At 48.0% G+C, this 20,543-nt stretch overlaps 1 protein-coding gene across 2 annotated transcripts in view; it reads right to left on the reverse strand.

Moving 5' to 3' along the window:
- ARHGEF40 (Rho guanine nucleotide exchange factor 40) overlaps nt 1-20,543 on the reverse strand; it is a 277,055-nt gene that overhangs the window by 140,381 nt on the left and 116,131 nt on the right. For both annotated transcript variants that reach the window (XM_085600773.1, XM_085600764.1), the window contains exons 2-4: nt 5,826-6,023; nt 2,445-4,497; nt 1,258-1,461 (exon numbers count right to left, since the gene is read on the reverse strand). In XM_085600773.1, coding sequence (XP_085456899.1) covers nt 1,258-1,461; nt 2,445-4,497; nt 5,826-6,023 — 2,455 coding nt within the window. The remainder of the gene's footprint in view (nt 1-1,257; nt 1,462-2,444; nt 4,498-5,825; nt 6,024-20,543) is intronic.

Below are 20,543 nucleotides of genomic sequence, written 5' to 3' on the forward strand. Positions count from 1 at the left end.
GGGGGCGCTACTGCTCGAAGAGCCAGGTCTTGAGGAGTCTTCTGAAGGTGAGTAGGTCTTGAGTCTGCTGTAGGTGGGTCGGGAGGGTGTTCCAGGTCTTGGTGGCGAGGTAGGAGAAAGATCTGCCGCCGGAGGTCTTTCGTTGGATGCGGGGGACAGCGGCGAGGCTAGCGGAGCTGGTGGGTGGGGGTGTAGAAGCAGAGTCTGCTGTTCAGGTAGGCTGGTCCGGCGTTGTGGAGTGCTTTGTGTGCGTGGGTGGGGAGCTTGAAGGTGATCCTCTTGTTGATGGGGAGCCAGTGTAGGTCTCTCAGGTGCGGGGTGATGTGACTGCGGCGGGGGACGTTGAGGATCAATCGGGCGGAGGCGTTTTGGATGCGTTGTAGTCGACGCAGGTGTTTGGCTGGGATGCCTGATTTATCATTACGTAGACTTTTGTCTGTTTTCCTTATGTGTTTCTGTGAGAATGATGAGATTTACACAAAGTCTTCCTAAAAATGAAATGACATGGCCTATCTATAGAGCACTTGGGATATCTGCAAAGGTGGAGATAACCTGGGTGTGTAGATGCAAAGTGTCGAAGGTGCATCTCGGAGTATGGTTATATAGCATATGTGAGCTAGAGGTACCTCTGGAGTAGGGGAGATATCGCTGGGGTTGAGGAGAGACCACTGGGGTACATGAAAAATGTTTAGGGGTATGTGGAAACGCTTCAGGATGAAGGGATAAAAAATATCTTTGTGGTAATGGAAATATCTATGTGATGATGTGGAATGTAATGTGAGAAATATCTCTCAGGGTTTTGGTGACACCTCTGGGGGGAGGGGGTGATACACTGTAACTGGTACGAGTATTATATACAGGAGAAGAGATCTCAGGGGGGTTAAATGACTTGGAGATATGCAAGAGGTCAAGGAGCTATCACCGGTGTGGGGAGTGTTTGGGAAATCTCTGATTACGTGGAATATCATTCTGGGTTAGTGGTAGTGTAAGAGATGTATCTGGGTCAGTGCGTGGGATACTTCAGGAGGGCGGTTTATGTATGAGTAGATGAAACATATCCCAAAGGGCAGGCAGACGTTCTCTCTATTTTGAAAAAATAAAAGCCCATATGTTTAATGAGCTTCGCATGGTGGGGGTTCTCAGGAATCAGATGGAAAAGAACTGCTTCTACAGCAACTAGGTTTCTTTTGGAGGGATGTCTCTTGGAAATATGTCTTTCGTGACACATTTTTATTAGGCACGTGTGCCTCCACTCACCAGTTAGTGAGAAGACCCCGGACTGCAGGACATCCCAGTTCACCTCCTGTCTGCTTGCGCCACCTTCAGGAAGAGCTGGTTTCCGTCGGGGAAGAGACAGGGGCTTTTCTGTTTCCACAGGAGCAGCTCTGGATGACGAGGGCTCCTCCAACTGGTTACAGAGGTCAGCGGGGGATGCAGAAATGGAAGTTTCTAGAACACCAGCTGTGAAGGACACAAGAGATTGAGAATTCCCATCATGTTCACCCCTGCAGGGCTCCCATCCTGCCCAGCTGCAACAGCGCATACCTGCCACTAGAAGCAACAGGCGCTAGCCCAAGTCCTACCTTATTCTATAACCCATCATCCTTGCCTACAATTGTCCTCACCAATGTCACTACCAATACCTACCATTGTCCTTCGCTGCTATTGTCCTTCCACTGTCGTTACTGTTGTCCTTGCTCGTGTCCTACCCTACCATCCCTCCTAATGTCCATGCCAACAATGGTTGTCATTTAACACTGTGCTTTCCATTGTACTTCCACATGCACTTGCCCATGAAACAACCCACTTCCTCCCCATTTCTATGCTTGTAGTCTGGAAAGTCTAAACATCGAGGAGGTAAGTCAATATAGGGAAGTATAGGCTTAATATTCCTAACTCCACATCTAAGTACCTTGAAGTTACATGTGTGTGTGTGTGTGTGTGTGTGTGTGTGTGTGTGTGTGTGTGTGTGTGTGTGTGTGTGGGGTGTGTGTGTGTGTGTGTGTGTGTGTGTGTGTGTGTGTGTGTGTGTGTGTGGGGTGTGTGTGTGTGTGTGTGTGTGTGTGTGTGTGTGTGTGTGTGTGTGTGTGTGTGTATGTATGTATATATATGTAAATATATACACCTGTTGATATTTGGTGATATTTGGTCCCAATATTTTGGCAACGCTATCGTGTCTGTTCGATATTCAATATTTAATATCACAGATCTACATACTTTTTCTAGCTTTTTTGCTAGGTCGTTTCATAAACTATTTCTGATCAAATGCTGAGCACCGCCAATTACAGAACGATATAGCAAACCCTCCTCCAGCCTAATGCCTGTAATGTCCAACAATCTCCACTACATAGCAACACGTCACCCTTTCATTTTATGGGCCATCACCCCTTGACATTGTCTCAGGTCCCAGGTGCAAAGGGCGTATTGGTGGCTTCCCCTCATACCTTGACTTCCTAATGTTGGTTGTTCATCTTTGGTTCCCTCCTCTTCTCTGGCCGCGAGATCTTGACTTCCTTCAACACGCTCGACTTCCGACCCGGTCTCATCAAGTGCTTCTTCTGACTGTGACCCGGCCTCGGTGCCATCAGACGGCCTCTCCAGGTCCACACTCTTTACTAGTTCCTGCTTTTCCAGGCACAGTAGCCCCTCCACAGGAACATCCTTGGCACTGGAAACAACCACACATGACTTCTGCTCTTCTGGCTTTCTGGAACCAACTTTTGCACCTCCCTTCTTTCTTTTCCTCTTTCCTTTACCATGCTTCTTGGTGGGAAGGTGGCCAGGCTTTCCTGCACGTACAGCATCTTGGTCCCTGGGATTTTTTATTGACTTAGCAGGCTCCTGGTCAGTTGGCTTGCTCTGGTCTTCAGGGACCTCACTGCTCACCATCTGTCCTCTTGTTAAAGAGGTCATTCTACTGTCCTCAGTGGAGTGAAGAGCTGTACTGCCCTCCTTGCTGGGTGACCCCGCAGACACGTCTTCCATTAGAGTTCCTTCTGCTGTTGTACTCACAATAGGTGGATCCAAAATGGGTGTTGGAGATTCTGCGGATCTAGGAAATGTCGAAGGGGATCTGGAAAAGGTGGTGTCATCTAGTTGGTTGGTGGAGCACTCCCCTTGTAGGGTGGGCTCTGGTGTCTGGCAGGGGAGTGGACTTTGAATACACTTTGTGGTTGGCTCTCCTGTCCCACTCTCCTGTGAGATGAACTTGCCATCTATAGAAATGTATTTATAGGTTGATAAACTGTCGGCTGCAGGACCGTGCTCCAACACGATGCCAGGAGAAAATGTGCTCCCTTGTGGAAATGCTCCTACGCAGTTTCCCTCTGTGAATACATTTCTGCTACTGGGGATATATTCTGGGGATAGTGGTCTGGCGGGAAGATAGTCTGACTCCCCTCTTGATGCCCGGCAAGAGTCTGCCTCCCAACATACAGTCTCTGCCTGAACATCAAAAACAACAGCTGATGGAGTCCTTGGTGTAATAGGAAATGCATGTTGCTCCTCAGCAGGGGAGAGAGGCCTCTGCATGACCCCCGCATTAACGCTAGCATGTGCTCTGGCTCCAGGTGTGCCATCCTGGGCACCATCCACATGCCTTTGCTGGTCCTCACCTGGCCTAGGACTTGCACCTGTTGGACTTGACCCTCCAACATAGGCAGAACTGCTTCGCACACCTCCAGCAATGCTTCCCTCCCATGTCCGGTGGCCCCTGTTCTTGACAGGGACAGCTTCTTCCTTTGGTACCTTCTGGTGCATCCAGGCACGGTGCCGCTTGTTTCGGCCCTTGCCATGCCCCTTTCGAACAGGCACTGTCTTGGTCTTTGAGATGCCATTTGCCTCAAGATACCGCTGCCTGGAGTCCACACCAGAATCTGGAGAGATGCCGAGGTCCAAAAGCTCCACATACTCACCCTCAATACTCTCTGTGAAGGGGCTGCAGATGTTCGTAAGGTCTCCCACAACCACTCCAGTCGGCCCCCCATGTGGGTCTTTGACATCTGTGCAGGAGTTTCGTCCATCTCCTGGGCTGCGGTCCCCTAAGATTTCAGAGAGATGCTCACCAGAAGTTAGTGTGCTGCCTGGAGATAGGGGATCCAAGGGGCACCTCCTACCCACGATGAATCCGTCTTTGTGCACAAACTGAGGGTAAACGATATCAGACCAGGGCACCCGAAGGACCCGCTCCCCAGCAGCCAGAAGGCAGCTTTCCAGTCGGGTAGCATGACGGTCCTTGTTAATGCCATTGAGCCATTCCACAGTGAAGATGAAGGGGTAGGAGTCCTCGGGCACCAGCACCTCCTGAACGCTGCGGCAATCTTGGGACAGACACTTCAGGGCCAGCCGGGGAGAGCATTCCAGGTAGGGAAGGACCTGCAGGTAGAAGTCTCCAGGCTTCAGGCACTGCCAGGGCAGGGATGAGAGCTGCACCACCACTTTCTCGTGAAGACATAAGGGCCAGCCTTCATGGCAGAAGAGAAAGCCGCTGTACTGGGACTGCAAGATAAAAGAGAAGAGAATTTAAAGCAGAAAACGGGGAGAAAGAGAGAGAGTTAGGAAGCATGAGGGATCAGGCCTGCAAAAATCTCTATCAGCCCAATTTACAATTGATAGTTACACAGGTGGTGTGTTCGAGTGGCCAATCCGCACCTTTTCGGTGGCATTCCCTCAGGGGAGAACGCCTTGTGATTCTCTGGACCCTCCTGAGCTTGCATTTCATTAGGCTGCCGGTATAGCAAGAGACATTAGGGTCTGCGGGCACAAGTGCACACGCTGGCATGGATGTGCAGGACCACTATAAGCATGGGGGCCCAGCCTAATGGTATGTGGTGGATGCAAAGGAACATACAACAAAGGAGCTGATCTGTGTGTATCTAGCAGACTCTGGCGATGCCAGTAATGATAGCACCTGCAAGGAATAGACCCCTCCTCCCAGTGGTTCCTTATTTATGGACACTGTCTCCTCACCCAAGGCTCTCTTTTACTTTTGTAGTCACTAAAGGGGGTAAAGGAGAATCCCTGTTGAATTTCTTTTTTAAACCGCCTCCAACATCTTGCAAACTGACTCACCCCTCCCAATCCCACTCGCCCTCCCAGGGACCTTTGCGCAGGTATCTGTGATTCCTGAGGAAAAGGTGCTAACCAGAGACTATAGCGGCAAACAGTGTCTGCCAACATGCTCTCTCCTGAGTGATGTACACCTAACTATAAGAGGAACACATTTATAACCCCAGAGTGGGGGGTGGGGGACGGCAAAATGTGCGGGTGGTGCTTGGGACCTAACATGGCTGAAAGCCACCACAGTTCATCAACAACTTCCATGCCAAGTTTTTCCTCAGTGGATCTTAGACAGTTAACCCATGTCTTGATGCAGAGGCTCACACCGCTCTGTGAGGACAGCAGGATAGTCTGACCCTGTCCCATTGGTCGAGGAAGATAAGAGTGATTATGTCTAGTGACACTTCTAGGATTATCTATGACAAATTAGATGTTCCTCTAGTCTCAGGAATGCCTGAACCTAGCGCTCATATGCAGCTCTATCGTTAACACTCGTTCTTTCAGTGTAGCGATATATATATATATATGCTTTGAGGTGTATATTTCCCACCGTGTATTAGTAATATTGCGTATTTTGTCTAGTTTCCATCGTATGTGTGTGAATAAACTGGGTTTTTGTAGACTTAGCTGGACTATCATTCGCTTGCTGTTTTGAACCAAACTCATTTCCCAGGGAAAGAGGACCCTGGGCAAGAATTAACCCTGGCAGGTGTAGGTACTCAGTATCTGCCCACTCAAAGCACTGACAACCAATCAGAGTCACTCACGCATGCCTCCTGCTGGATCCGCTGCAGTATGTGCTTGGCTGGCACAAGAAACTCAATGGCGTATCGGAGAGCGTCCTCGCCATAGGTGCGCTCCACCACCGCGAACACCTGGCACAGCAGCGTGGGGCCAGTGGCCGAGAAGGGCGGGTAGAGGGCGGACAGGGTGTTCTGCACGCAGTCTTCCACCGGCTCTGCACTCTGTAAAGAGAGGAAGAAAGAGAGGGTGAAAGGATGAAGGAGACCTGGGAGGACTCGAGGCGGGGCTGTGGGAGGAAAAAAGGAAGGGTTAAGGCAGGAACCTAGCTCTGAAGTCTGAGGGACACCTATGTGTTTGTGCAGTGTGTGTTGTTTGCTCTATTTCTCTGTGGGTAGGAACTTGCTGGAGGGGTATTGAATGGGCATGTGGTAGTCAATCTGCCCTCTTTACTCCCTTTCTATGACTATAGGCCTGATTTAGACTTTGGCTGAGAGGGAACTGAGTTGCAACGGCGACGGAGTACTCCATCAGTTTGGTCATGTGTTCACAAAAAATAGAGTTACCCCAGTTAGACCAGAAAGGAGCGGGTAGTTACCACTTAAAACAAATAAAATTCCCTTATGTGCCGTGTTAATGACCACAAGTAGTATACACTGAACCAAGTCCACTCAATCAAATGATGAGTATCTAACAATTCTATTTTATCAAGATAAATTTATTTCATACAATGCATAAAAATAATTTCTTACCTTTTTTTTTTTAATTGGTTAAAAATACCATCAAACTATCAATCTAATTATCATTGTTGTACATTAATCAGAACTTTTCTTTGAAAGTTTGCAATTTTCTTATTACAACATCCATTTCGTAAACATACAAAAAATTGTATCATAGAACATTGTGTCGACGCAGCGTTTCGGCGGATCTTTTATTTTCCTGCCACCTTTTCAGGACTTATTCAAAATTCACAACTTTTTCATAGGATTAATAAAAATCAGACATTACATCCAGACAAGCTTTAACGGAAAAATTCCAACCGTGCAGACCTATTTGAATTAAGGTGCACCTTTGCAAGGAAATATTATCTTCAATTATAATCCTTGGTGGTATCTTAGTAAGAGTGGCTTTCTCGGAATTAGTAGGACCCCTCTGAGTGTAATTTCAAATGAGTAAAGTGTGGTCACCCTCAAAATATCTGTTCTTTCTCTTGATGGTATTTTATAGTCCTTTATAATCCTTTTTATTCCACTATGTTCTTCCCATCCAATCTTTTTTCAATTGATCATATCCACAGATACTCCTTTTTCTTTATACCGTCAGCGTTTCAACGTATCAGCCTTCTGGTTCCGTTTGTGATGTCATGTGTTCGCCTACCCCATTTAGAGTGGGTGAAAACATGGCCAATTTTGACTGTCCTTCATTGCCAGGTAAAACTTGCAAGTAACGCGAAGTGAAAACTGCAAAACGACCTTCACGCCATGGAAGAAAGCAATGGAGTAATTTTGTATTTTCAGAAAGAAAATCTCACTTTGGGATTTTTTTTTTTTCAAAGAATTCTTTTTTTGAAAATTTGAACGACAGCTCCATCATGTTGAAACCCCCGTCTGTGAAACTTTCAATGCATTTACAGGAACTGCAGTGACAGTGGTTGCTAAGAATGCAAGATAAGTCTGCAGGGCAGACAGACATCTCTAACTTTGGCAGGCAGAGTACCTTCGCTATGGTAAGAGTAAACTACTCCACCATGGTGATCGGACGTAATCCGTACGCCACAGAATAAACAAGGTCGCATCTTCATACAGTGAATACAAAGGTAAAGTACAGGTGCAGGGAAGGAGGAGCCTGAGTGAAGGAGAGAAAAGTTAAGGGAGAGTCACGCATTGTCTGTGTTACCTCCTCATCATCACTCGTTCAGGGTCTGTTTGACCTGTAGGGCAATCAGGAAGTGACACATGGGCTGGTCTGACAGATCAGTATGTGGGCTTTTTTTTAGCAGTTTGTTGGCCTGTTTTATGGCCAAGTGGACCGTTTTTTTCCGTTGCTTTCCCTCATATTACCACAAACCATTCCTGCAGCAAACACAAAGGCATGCAGTCTCACATAACCTGCAAAAGAGCCATAGAACTTCTCTGTGCATGTTTAAAGCTGGCCTGATTTGCTAATTTGGGCCCCTTTTTTAGCTATCTGTTTCAAAAACAGTGGGCACTTTTTATTTTGGTTCCCGGGACTATTTTGTATCCTAGTTAGACCCTGCTCATCCCAGTACTTGACGAAGCAGAGGGGAGGTAACCCATCTCAAGCATACTTCTATTTGCATTCTCAAAAGACCCAGGCCATTTACTATATAAATGGAATGATGCCATTACCAGTAAATTACACAAACACTAAGCCCATTGGATTATCTTGCATTGGAAGTGGCAAGTGCCAATGCTCCGGAGTGGTAAAACGCAAAGTGATTTCCCTATAAGGATTTGGAGAGGGGGTGGGGGTTCTAAAAATGGAACTTCACTTTATCACATATGCAAAAGCCTTAGGCCCACGTTACACTCCTGACTCAAAACCTGAGTACTCTGACATTAGCATCAAACCACACGGTCTTTTACTGTAATCCACAACTTTTTTTAGGTCGAGCATCAACGATGACTTGTTGTATCTCTCTGTGTGGCTTTGGCAAATCCACCCATTGCTATTGGCCGTTAGCTGCAGCATTCAGAAATGCTGGTTTCTTATTGGTGCATTTCTGTTAAAGTCCCTCCTTTGTGTGTTTAGCTCTCTTTCCGGCGATTTCACTGAGAGAGAATTTTGGTCCGACATCACACAGTACAGCGCGTGATGGCCACTCTACCCTCCCCCATCTGGCTATTGCAGGTCAGACTTATTTTTGTAGTTTTATATAGCGCAAGCCGGACCCGAAGGCTGACACATTCATTATTATTTAATAGGCACGAGGAGATTAAGCGATTTGCCCGGAATCATGGTGCTCGGGCCGACCGCAGCTCTGCAATGGAGTGCTGCTCGCACCCACGGCTGGTCTTACTGTGTAACTGCACTATTCATTGAAAGTTTTGTTTACGGTGTTTCTTTTTTTTACTTTTTCATAGTAGGCAACAAAACAAAAACTCATGTTTGCCTTTTTTTTTTACATAAATATGTAGCCTTGTACGCTTGTTGCCGCTGCTGCAAACTCGTCTCCGGAGTTACTCCCTTGTCGTTAAGCTGCCTCTGCTTTCCATCTAATGTACCAGCCCTGAGCTCTTCACATAATGAGACAGTCCTCCGCCTAACCCATGTCCCTACATCATTCCTCTCTGACATTAAAAGCCAATTCAATCTGGCTTCCTACAATTCAGAAATCCACTCATTAGTCCGAGGTCCACCATTATCTTCTCGTCAAAGGCCCTCACACTGAGGATCCATTTGAATCCAGGTTGTGTGCCAGAATTACAAGTTGTGTGATTTTTCCACGCACAATCATTTCCCCTCTGTGGATTTTGCAAGAAAAATCCCAGTGAAATCCTCAGAGCCAGAACACGAGGGTACCGGATTCGTAAAGCCCGTCTGTCTGTACCCTTTGTTGTGCCTCAGCCCGAGCTCAAGATCTCTAAATCCTGTGGGATTCACTTTCAGGAAATACCGCAGCAGCAGTATCAATATTTCTGCAGGGTTAAATTCTCAGTTGGCACACGCGACATGTTAGTAATGAGCCCTTACCGTCAGTTTCAATAAAATAACCTCAGACTCGGTTAAGGAAGTAACTCTTGCTGAAGTCGAAAAATATTTTTTTAAAAGCCATTTTCTGCATTTCGGTATATTCCAGAATTAACACTACCACTTCGTCAAATTACAGCCTTTACATAAAGTGTGAGTCTCGCCTCTGAGAAGCTGTCTGATGTAGCACACATACTGAAAATGAAATTTAATTATTGGCCTACATTATTCCTTACTGTTAATACATGTCGATGTAAGATCATTTGCAAGGCCTTATCACTCATGTGACGCACAGAGGGGAAGGTTTTATTCAGACCCTTAATTTTTCATGTATTCACAAACATGAAACATGGCAACAACTTGCATAAAAATGTTTGTTTTTAGTTCATTTTTTATTTAATCAGAAGGGTGCACATTGCCTTGCTGAATTACTTAATTTTAGAAAACCTAATGTGTAATGTCCTAGTCGCAGTGGAAGCTGGTGAAAGTAAATAGTGCTCATCAGGACACTGTGTAACTTCTGTTCTTGGAGTGGCAACTGGTGATCTTTGAAACAGGTGTTTCTTAATATTTACCCAGAATTGTAGGGAGGGTTTTGGTGTGAAGGGGGGAGGTCAGGGGGGCAGCAGGCTGAAGAGGTTTCCTTCCAAGAAGATTTTGAAAAAATTAGATCACATAGTGCATTTTAGAGCACAGTGTCAAATAAATTTGCTTAAAAACCACATGCGGCGAAAAAGCATTTATTGAATATTCAATTCTTTCATAGTGTGCCAGGCCAATTTAACCTGACGCTTCCCAAGAGTTGAATCAATTTTTCTGTGAAACGTGCTAGCGGTGCCTGCAGATGTCAAAAATTACTTCAATTGTGTCAGGTCCAACATGTTGTCATGGATGCTCCCCAACTTCCATGGGTGGCCATTGGTTCCGAAATTACATACAATATGCCACTGCTAGAATTTTGCCATTAGTGTCATCCATAAACCACGGGTGGACCTTATGTCAACAGTTATCTCCAGTATGTCAGGGTCAGCCTTTGTCATGATTGTCCCCTCCTATATACCACAGTTGTCCTTCCCTATGTCAAAAATCACCTTCAATGTGACAGCGCCACCATTTTTCCATGGGTGTCCCCAGGCCAAGAACTTCCTCCATCTTGCCAGCACCAGCAGGTTTCAGCAGGTGCTCCTATGCCAAGAATGACATCTAGTATGCTAGTGCCAACGTTTTGTCATGGAGGTCCCCGTAAGCCAAGTATAACCTCATTGTGCCCTCGTTTGCTAGCATTTTCTCACAGGTGTCTGAGATGCAGACAGCTGCCTCCAGGACACCAGCGCAAGAAATTTTAAGGTAGGAATAATCAACAGTATGCCAGGGTCAAGGGCACACGCGCAAGCCTAACACCGCATTCTTACTCATGCTCACTTATATTCACTCATTCACATTCACTTCGTCTCATTCACTTGCACTCACTTGTTCATTCTCACTCCCAGTTACACTTGCTCACTGCTACTCACTTTCACTCTCACTCATCCATGATCACACTCCCTCACGCTCTCTAACACTCCCTCATACTCATCCACATACACTCACTTTTTTGCAGTGACTCTTTCTCTCACTCACTGTCTTACCCTTAATCACTAAAACTTAAGGGCACATTTACAAAAAAAAAGCATTTGCAATGCAATAGGTCTCGCATTTACGAGGGTTTGAGCTATTGACAATGCCTTTTATTTATGTTTTGTTTTTTAAAACAGATACATAAAAAGCATTGTGCCTTACAATCCAATAGCTTAAACTCTCGCAAAAGTGATACTTACTGCATTGCAAATGTGTTTCGACACCTGTGCTATGAAGATTAAAAAAAAGTGTTAGGAGAGGGAGTGACCGGCCTGCGAAAGCAGGCAGGACTAAGCTATTTGAGAAAATAGTGCTCGGAGGCTGTAATTAAAGCATACTGAGTAACAATCAATCAATCAATCATAGCATTTGTAAAGCGCACTACATACCCGTGAGGGTCTCCAGGCGCTGGGGGGTGGGGAAAGCTGCTACTGTTAGAAGAGCCAGGTCTTGAGAAGTCTCCTGAAGGTCAGAAGGTCTTCGGTCTGTCGTAGGCGGATGGGGAGGGTGTTCCATGTCTTGGCGGCGAGGTGGGAGAATGATCTGCCGCCGGCGGTCACTCTTTGGATGCGGGAGACGGTGGCGAGTGCGCGGTCTGTGGAGCGGAGCTGGCGGGTGGGGGTGTAGAGGCTGAGTCGGCTGTTGAGGTACGCTGGTCCAGTGTTCTGGAGTGCCTTGTGTGCGTGGGTGAGGAGTTTGAAGGTTATCCTCTTGTTGACAGGGAACCAGTGTAGGTCTCTCAGGTGGGGTGTGATGTGGCTGTGGCGAGGGATGTCGAGGATCAGGCGTGCGGAGGCGTTCTGGATGCGTTGGAGCCATTTCAGGAGTTTGGCCTGGGCTCCTGCGTAGAGTGCGTTTCCGTAGTCCAGTCTACTGCTGACGAGGGCCTGGGTGACTGTCCTTCTCGTTTCGGTGTGGATCCACTTGAAGGTCCTGCGAAGCATGCGGAGGGTGTTGAAGCAGAAGGAGGAGACGACGTTGACCTGCTTCGTCATGGAGAGGGTAGAGTCGAGGATGACCCCTAGGTTGCGTGCGTGGTCGGTTGGTGTTGGGGGTGTTCCTAGTGCAGTCGGCCACCAGGAGTCGTCCCAGGCCGAGGGGGTGGATTTGAGGATGAAGACCTCCGTCTTGTCCGAGTTCAGCTTCAGTCGGCTGTTCCTCATCCAGTTGGCGACGGCCTTCATTCCTTCGTGGAGGTTGGTTTTGGCGGTGTGGGGGTCCTTGGTGAGGGAGAGGATCAGCTGGGTGTCGTCAGCGTAGGAGATGGTGTTGAGGGCGTGTCGTCGTGCGACGTGCCATGCCATGTAGACATTGAACAATGTTGGGCTGAGGGAGGAGCCTTGGGGTACGCCGCAGATAATCCCGGTGGCTTCGGAGCGGAAGGGGGGGAGGCAGACGCTCTGTGTTCTGCAGGAGAGGAAGGAGGAGGTCCAGTCCAGGGCCTTCTCTTGGATTCTGGCGTCGTAGAGGCGTGTTCGTAGTGTGCGGTGGCAGATCGTGTCGAAGGCGGCTGACAGGTCTAGGAGGATGAGGACCGCGGTTTCTCCGTTGTCAAGCAGGGTCCTGATGTCATCGGTGGCATCGATGAGGGCAGTTTCGGTGCTGTGGTTGCTGTGGTTGCTGCGGGACCAGGACTGGACGGGTCCAGGATGCTGTTCTCCTCGAGGAAGCTGGTCAGTTGTTTGTTGACGGCCTTTTCGATGACCTTCGCCAGGAACTGGAGCAGGGAGATGGGTCGGAAGTTCTTGAGGTCCTTGGGGTCCGCCTTGGGTTTCTTGAGTAAGGCGTTCGTTGATCTCTACGTGCTTCCAGCTCTCCGGGAAGGTCGCTGTCTCGAAGGAGATGTTGATGGTTTTCCAGAGATGGGGTGCGATGGTGCTGCTGGTTGTTGAAGATGTGGTGTGGGTAGGGGTCTTCCGGGGATCCGGAGTGGACGGTGTTTATGAACTTGATGGTGTCGTCGTCGTTGATGTTGGTCCAGGTGAGCAGGCGGTTGGTGCGGGGGGTTGTCGTGGGAGTGGGGGTCTTAGTGGTTGCCGGGGTGGTGACGGCATTGAAGCTGTCGTGGATGTCTGCGATCTTGCGATGGAAGAAGGTGGCCAGCGAGTCGCACAGGTCTTGTGAAGGTGAGATGTCGTTGGTCTTGGAGCTGGGGTTGGAGAGTTCCTTCACGATGTTGAAGAGCTCTTTGCTGTTGTATGCGTTGTTGTCTAGGCAGTCTAGGAGGTCCTTTTGGCGGATCTGATGAGGTGGTGGTGTCTGCAGGTGGCGTTCTTGTGGGCTGTGTAGCTTTCCGGTGTTCGATCACGGATCCAGTTTTATTCGAGTTTTCGGCAGGTTCGCTTGGAGGCCTGGAGGTCTTCGGTGAACCAGATGGCTTTCTTGCTGGTGTGGGTGTTGGAGGGCTTCTTGAGCGGGGCGAGGGTGTTGGTGCAGTCGTTGATCCACTGTCTGAGTTTGCGAGCGGCGGTGTCAGGTCGGTCGGGTCTGCTGGTGGGCTCCAGGCGAGGGTGGTGGAGAGCTGGTCTTCGGTGACTTTGCTCCAGCAGCGGCGCGGCATCTGTTGGGTGCGGTGGTGCGTGGTGGGTTTCCGGACGGTGAAGTGGATGCAGCGGTGGTCGGACCAGTGGAGCTCGGTGGTGTGGTTGAAGGAGACGTGGGAGCTTGCGGAGAAAATGGGGTCAAGCGTGTGGCTGGCGGAGTTGGTGGGTGTAGTGACGAGTTGAGTCCGAGGTTGGCGAGGTTGTCGATCAGGGTGGTGGAGTTGGTGTAGTTGTTGTTCTCGAGGTGGAAGTTCAGGTCCCCAAGGAGGATGTAGTCTGTGGAGGCGAGGGCGTGTGTGCTGATGAGGTCGGCGATGGAATCACTGAACTGTGCTTGGGGTACGGGGGGTCTGTAGACGAGGGTTCCTCTGAGGGTGGTGTTGGGATCGGTGTGAATCTGGAAGTGCAAGTGTTCGGCGGTGCTGAGGGTGTCGGCGGTGTTGGTTGAGACTTTGAGAGTGTTCCTGTGGACGATGGCGATTCCTCCTCCTACTCCATTGGTGCGGTCCCTGCGGGTGACCTTATAGCCTTCCGGGATGGCTATGACGATGTCGGGTGCAGAGGAGGGGTACACGTAACAGGGGGTGTCCTCATGGAAGGTTACAAAATAAGGCAAGGCGGTACTAAGGAGGCACTACTAAACCTATGGCCAATAAAAAGCCACAGTTTATTGTGAACAATGACACAAGCCAATAAAAAATATGGACGGAGAGTGGGAGGAGGTTCAAGTCCATACTTAATACAGCATGCCTCTCAGTGCATGTGCTGCCCAGGCTCGACCTAGGAAAATAGCACCAGGCAGCCCAGCAACCAAAGGTGCTACACTGCATTGGCCTAGGGGAAGAAAGCATTACAAAGCCAAAACTATGGTTAATTTTAGCCTGTGGTTTCCAGTGCCCGGCACCTGCACTTAATTGTCAGCACCGGCTCTATTGATAGTCCACCACATTCCAGCTTTATCTAAATTTGAGATGAGCACAACAGCAGAGTTTAATAAGTCAATATCCATTAAAAAAACGAATAATACCTGCTGCTCATGCCATAATTTTAGCTTTCGCTGTCCTGAAATAGTCTGAATTGTCGCACTTGTAGGAGTGGTAGTTGTGTTGGTACTGTCAAAATCTGAATCAATTTTATTCGGCCACAAGCAGCCATAAAAGCGTTGCCAAACATGTTGGAAATAGCAATGAAATACATATAGCTTCATAATAATTAAAAAACACAGTAAAATACATAAAATCATGCAGTGCTGGCATTGGCATATGTGGGTGGTGCGGGCTGCAGTGGTCTGCAGATACAGGCCTGGCACTTAATTTTTAACAAATTAAATACTGATGCACTACAGTTTTCTTCCCCAGCCCTGGTGTACAAAGAGGCTGCCTAGCACCCACACAAATCTCTTTGTCCCTTTGTGCAAAAAGGTGTGCTCGTGATGTCAGTGGTAGAAGGGTAGCCTTCCAGTACAGAATACTATGCCAAGACAAACTTTAAAACTTTTTACATATTGCATGTGTATTGTATAGTGCAGCATCTAAACAATGTGTAAAAGGTTAGCAGAAATTAAAACATTTCTCCAACTTAATGCTTGCCGCAAGAACATGCTATTTTTTGGTGCAAAGCCCTTTCTTGCATTTTTAGTAGATAGGGCTTTGCATCAAAAACCGTGAGTTGTCGCGTGAGAATGCCCATACAACACCCATGGCATGCTCCATGATTCCAAGGAGTGCAGAGACGCACAAAGCATTCTTTGCACTTCTTTCGGCTATTTTCCAGTGCAAAAAAAGTGTTGCACTAGAAAGTAAATAGTTTATCAAGACGTTGTGCCAGTCTGCGTCACTTTGCGTGATTTAGCACCTGCAGAAAAGATCAATATACCCCTCAGTCTCAGTCATACTCACCACCTGTCGCTCACTTTCACACACACACACAAGCTTACACATACAGATGTGCTCACACATACACAAGTTCTCACACACATACACACGGTCTCTCACACAAACATACTTTCACCTGCATGCACACAACTTACTTTTAAAAGCATGGTTTCACTTACCATAGCTGCTAAGAAGATTCTGTTCCAGCTCTTGCTGCTTAGGTTTTAAAAAAAATAATGCTAATAGTGAATAAAATACTATTATTAACTATTAGCACAATAAAAGATGGACCGAAAAGGCGGGTGAAGCTTGCCAGCTATAACGGTGAGCCTGCCCAGCGTTCTTAGCAAAGATTTTGCCACCTCTGAGGCCAAGGGTCCCAAAAGCAGGGAGAGGGGTCGCAAGGGCAAGCCAGGGTTCTAGCTGAGACCTCTGGTGACCACTAAATGTCACCCATGCACCTTCGTACAGCTCTACGGATACTGGTGGGAGGAGACTTTTACAGATGCCGAGGACTGGGGTCAGACAGAGCCTCCGTCAGCAGCAAAAAGACTTTCAATCAATTCCGTAAGATGTCAATAAGAGCCTGATGACTGCATGTCTTGGATACACATTGGTGACCAGTGGTGCCTCGTTACAAATGGGTAATCTTAATTAGATTGAGTCCTTGTCATGGCCTTGCTGTGCCTACTCACCCCGGTGTAGTGTCGATTGAAGATTACAGGTAAGTATTCGAGACGTTAGATATTCAGTAAAAAGCCTGATTTTGTTTCAAACATGCAAAGTCCCTAGTTGCCATTAAAATAAGAACAAAAACTATGAATAGCATATTTTTCAGATCCAAATTGAATCTTGATTGGCGCCTCCTAGAATATTCCTTTTCTTTACCGACTACAAGCAACTGGTTTGATAAAATATATTTGTCCGGGTGGGGAAAAGTCGTTCCGGGACCTGGAGCTGCTGGGGAACATCAATGAGGTATCTTGCACACACCAGTGCCCCAAGAATACCCAACTGTAGCTCAATGCATCCTGAAGGAGGGCACCTATACCGTGGATATTTGTTGCACTAGTCTTGCATGCCAACATCAATTTGCACATCGACGCCTACGAAAGTGGATTATTATGTGGTGTGGTTGTGATACCTCACCACGTAATAATGTCACAATCTTTGTCCGGTCCAGTTAGGTTTCTTTAATAAAATCCTTAGCTCAGTCATGGGTACGGGTGGCATTAAGCAGTCAGGCTTAATCAACGGAACAAGGGTAAAGAATTCGAAAGTACCAAAACAAATAATGAGTTGGAAACAACACAATAAAAATCTGACACCAATTAATACAACTATAGCATATTTTTATTTTACAATAGACACCAAAATAACAAAAATCTATTGAGGAAAACTGGAGATATTAATTTTTGCAGGTAAGTAAATCACTTTAGGCCATTCTTGGAAAATGAAAGAAATCGTTGTAAAACGTTTAGCACTGTAGCCATCTGGCTAATATGGCTACTTCTCTTAACTTGGATGGGCCACAACAGGCTGTGGGACAGTCACTGGGACCAATGGGTCCCAGGGAGACACTTACCTGTCAAGTCCAGCTCTCAGGGTATTTTCTGAATTTGTATCCTGTAACGCGGTCAAGCCGAGAAGTGGTTGTGATGCTGGGGATATAGGATGTGAAGGATGCTGAAGATGCGGAGTATGCTGAAGAGATGTGGTGAGTATTCATGGGGCCATCCTGGTATCCACAAGCATCAGGGGTCCTCTACGCCTTCAGGACTCGATGCAGCAGGGGAGTCCAGTGCAGATCTAGTTGCTATTGGTCAACTGGTATCCCGGTCACAGCAGTGTCAGCGGTTACTTTTAATTAAGTGAATCTTTTGCTTTAGGGAACAAGATTCCACTTCGACTTTGGCTATGGGTCCCATTGGCTTGGGGACTCCACTGGAAGGTTAGGGATCGGTCACCCAGCAGGCACTTCAGCATCCCGCGGTGGGCAGGCGTTCCTGGGCAGCTGGGCTCTCAAGGAGTGCAGGGTTCCTTAGCTTTTGGTGGTCCTGATGCTTAACAAGAGGCTAGCCAACTAGCCTTTGGAGTCACTTCTTTCATCCTGGCACAAGTGAAGCACTTTTGCACAAGGCGCAGTCCTCTTTTTGCGAGTCCCTTGTGCACAGCAAGTGTATTATAGTCTTTGGTGCATCCTCGCTTTGCTGGATCTAGGGAGCAGCAGGGAAGTGTTTCTTATGTCGTATTTCCAGTCAAGTAGTGACCTGAGGGCTGTGTGTCTGTGGTGCCACTTTCATGCAATCTTCTCCCCATTTGTGGCAGGAGAGGACTCACTAGCCAATGAGGTATTAGTTCCCATGAGGCAACCCTTGCAACTTCAAATCACTTCCTGGGGGGTGGGCCACCAAACAATCCCAGGATACCTTTCTTTGCCCGTAGTTCAAGTCGTCATCTCATGTGAGGAGACATAGGCACGTCCCTGGGGTGTAACCAGCATAATGAGTCACTGCTAGTGGAAAACCGGTTATGCAGCCGGCTTTCCCCCTCTGCAGGAGACGCCGACCTGTCTTCCTACACTAAGGAGGGGGCAGGTGAAAGTGTGACCGCCATTTGCTTCACTGAAGTGGTAGCCTCTTTGAAGCTGGGCTTTCTGTGACCACCGTCCAGCAGGGATCCTGCTGGAGGTCATACCTTTTCTCTCCAGCATTTCTCTTTGTTCCCTGTTCCTAGGAGGGGGGCATCATGTTGCCTCGGCAGACAACTGCAGCAGGTACACAGGAACAACTGCTGGAAGTTAGGGCAACAAAGTGGTGTCTTTCTAAAGTCACTTTTCTATTAAAAATTACTTTAAATCCAATCACAGCAATAAGTCAAGTTTAATATAACAATTAATTTGATACCTTGGAGCAATATCTTTGGCGGTCCCAAATGGAAGTTAGTACTTAGTGCAGTAGCTCATGTTAGCCACGGGCACCGCCGGTCCTGCAACCATGAAAACGGAAATTTTGTGTTTTCCACTGTCAGGGCATGTAAAACACAAAAGGAACATGCCCTTCTTCTTATCATTAGGCACCCTGCCTGGTGGGCTACCAAGGCCTACGCTACGGGTGACTTACTAACATTGAAAAGGAACGGTTTGACCAGGCTAAAGGGGTAGTTATAAAGCTGCCTGACTAGGCTGCGGTGCCGGCCTAGAGTCACGTTTTCACCTGGTCACTGCAGTGGTGGCATAATTAAGAGCTGCAGTCAACTGGTGACATTTACTACAAGCCTGGGGTACCTTTGGTCCCAGAGACGAGCAGGCCGGTCCGTTGGTAACAACCACCTCTGGGACGTCACGGAAACAGGACCGTGGACATCCAAGGGGCAGAGGCCTCAGGGACACCGGTGGCAGCGGATCTCAAGACGAGAGATGGACTGTTGAAGCTGGCTCTGGAGATCCTAGGAGAACAGAGGCAGAGCGCGAAGGACCAAGTGCCAACAGCACCCTTTTAGGTGGAACTTCGGACACGGAAAAAGGACCCGTAGCGACTCCTCCAACGCGATTGGAGCGACCAGGCGCGGTCAACCGTTCCAGTGGAAGCCTGGCAACAAAAGGGCCTCCGGGTCGTCCAGTGAGAGGGGACACCCACGAGAGAGGGGTATCCGTGAGAGGGATATCCTGCAACGGTGAGTCCTATAAGAAGACAACTACTAGTTGGAGGAAACACCTCTACCAGGGCATACAGCAGAAAGTTGAATAACAATGGTCCACCATCATTTCACCCACACTTCCACCGTTGGCGGTACAAGAAAGAGACTGTGAGGCGCACTTCCACGGTGTAAGTCCAAAAGAACACATCCGTAGAGCACTCGGACATCGTGCCAAGGAGACGGAGTGGTCCCGGCTGTCAGAACACCCTCGCCGGCAGTTGACCATCAGCAAAAAGACTACGTGGAAGTCTTGATCACCAACTTCTGTTTTATTTGTAATTTGTGTTTACTCCCACAGGTTCGGACTTCATTTTGGTTGAACTTTCATTAAAGTTTGGGAGGGATGTAGTATCCGGCTGGATACATTCTAGTGTTCCACTTTACTGTAACCCACACTGAACACCCACCCACCACAGGCGTCACGAGTCAGGTGACCCTGTCAATAAAAGGGGCCGAGCGCACGTGCTCGTGGCCAGTTTACTGCACCAGTAATCCAGTGTCCTGCGTCCCTCATTTAGCTGCATGAGGGCCTGAGGGCCCAATCACCACATATGCTAGCGACTCATAGGTAAGTTAAATGAGTCACTTGTTTATTAGTCAGTTGTACACGTACTTTGGGGCTCACGACACATGCACTGAGACCCAGACAGCAGGGCCTGGTGCACTACGGACTGCAGCATCAGTCCAAAAACGTGGGGGGGTTGACCTTACATAAAGAGGTCCTTTCCTACACTCCTCTTCTGTTCTCACCCTGACATTTCTCCGTTTCAGATAGACCGTGGGCCTCTGGACTCACATTGAATAGTATCTCATGTACCCATGGCAACCGTCTGGGACTCTCATTACCTTCTCGTATTTCACTTTCAAAAAGCGTTTAAACAGCTTCTTTGAAAGTTCCTCTCCTGCCTAAAGTTCAGCCCGCCGCTCCCACCACCCTCTGTCTCGCGAACAGCGGTTGCCACTGGTTACTCGCCACATTAATGCGCGAGCCCTCGCCTGTGTGCACTGCTGCCGCCTTCCCGTTCTCTTTTAAGGGCGTTGCCACTCAACCGAAGGCGTCAAGAAACGGACCCAGATCTCACCAAGTCTCGTCTTGCCCTGTGCTGCAGCACACCGGCGTCTCTTCAGGCACAATTACATGCATGGTAGTCTGACTGCACTATGTCCACAAGACACAATAATTACAACTCCGGGTAGAAGTGCATTCTGGGAGTTTTAATCTTCATTTTGTTCGGTTGATTTAATTGGATTTACGTATCTGATAAAAAATGTTTTTTTTTTAACCGTAAACCAATTGATC

The sequence above is a fragment of the Triturus cristatus genome, chromosome 1_2 (genome assembly GCF_964204655.1).
Source record: "Triturus cristatus chromosome 1_2, aTriCri1.1, whole genome shotgun sequence".
Lineage (NCBI taxonomy): Eukaryota > Metazoa > Chordata > Amphibia > Caudata > Salamandridae > Triturus > Triturus cristatus.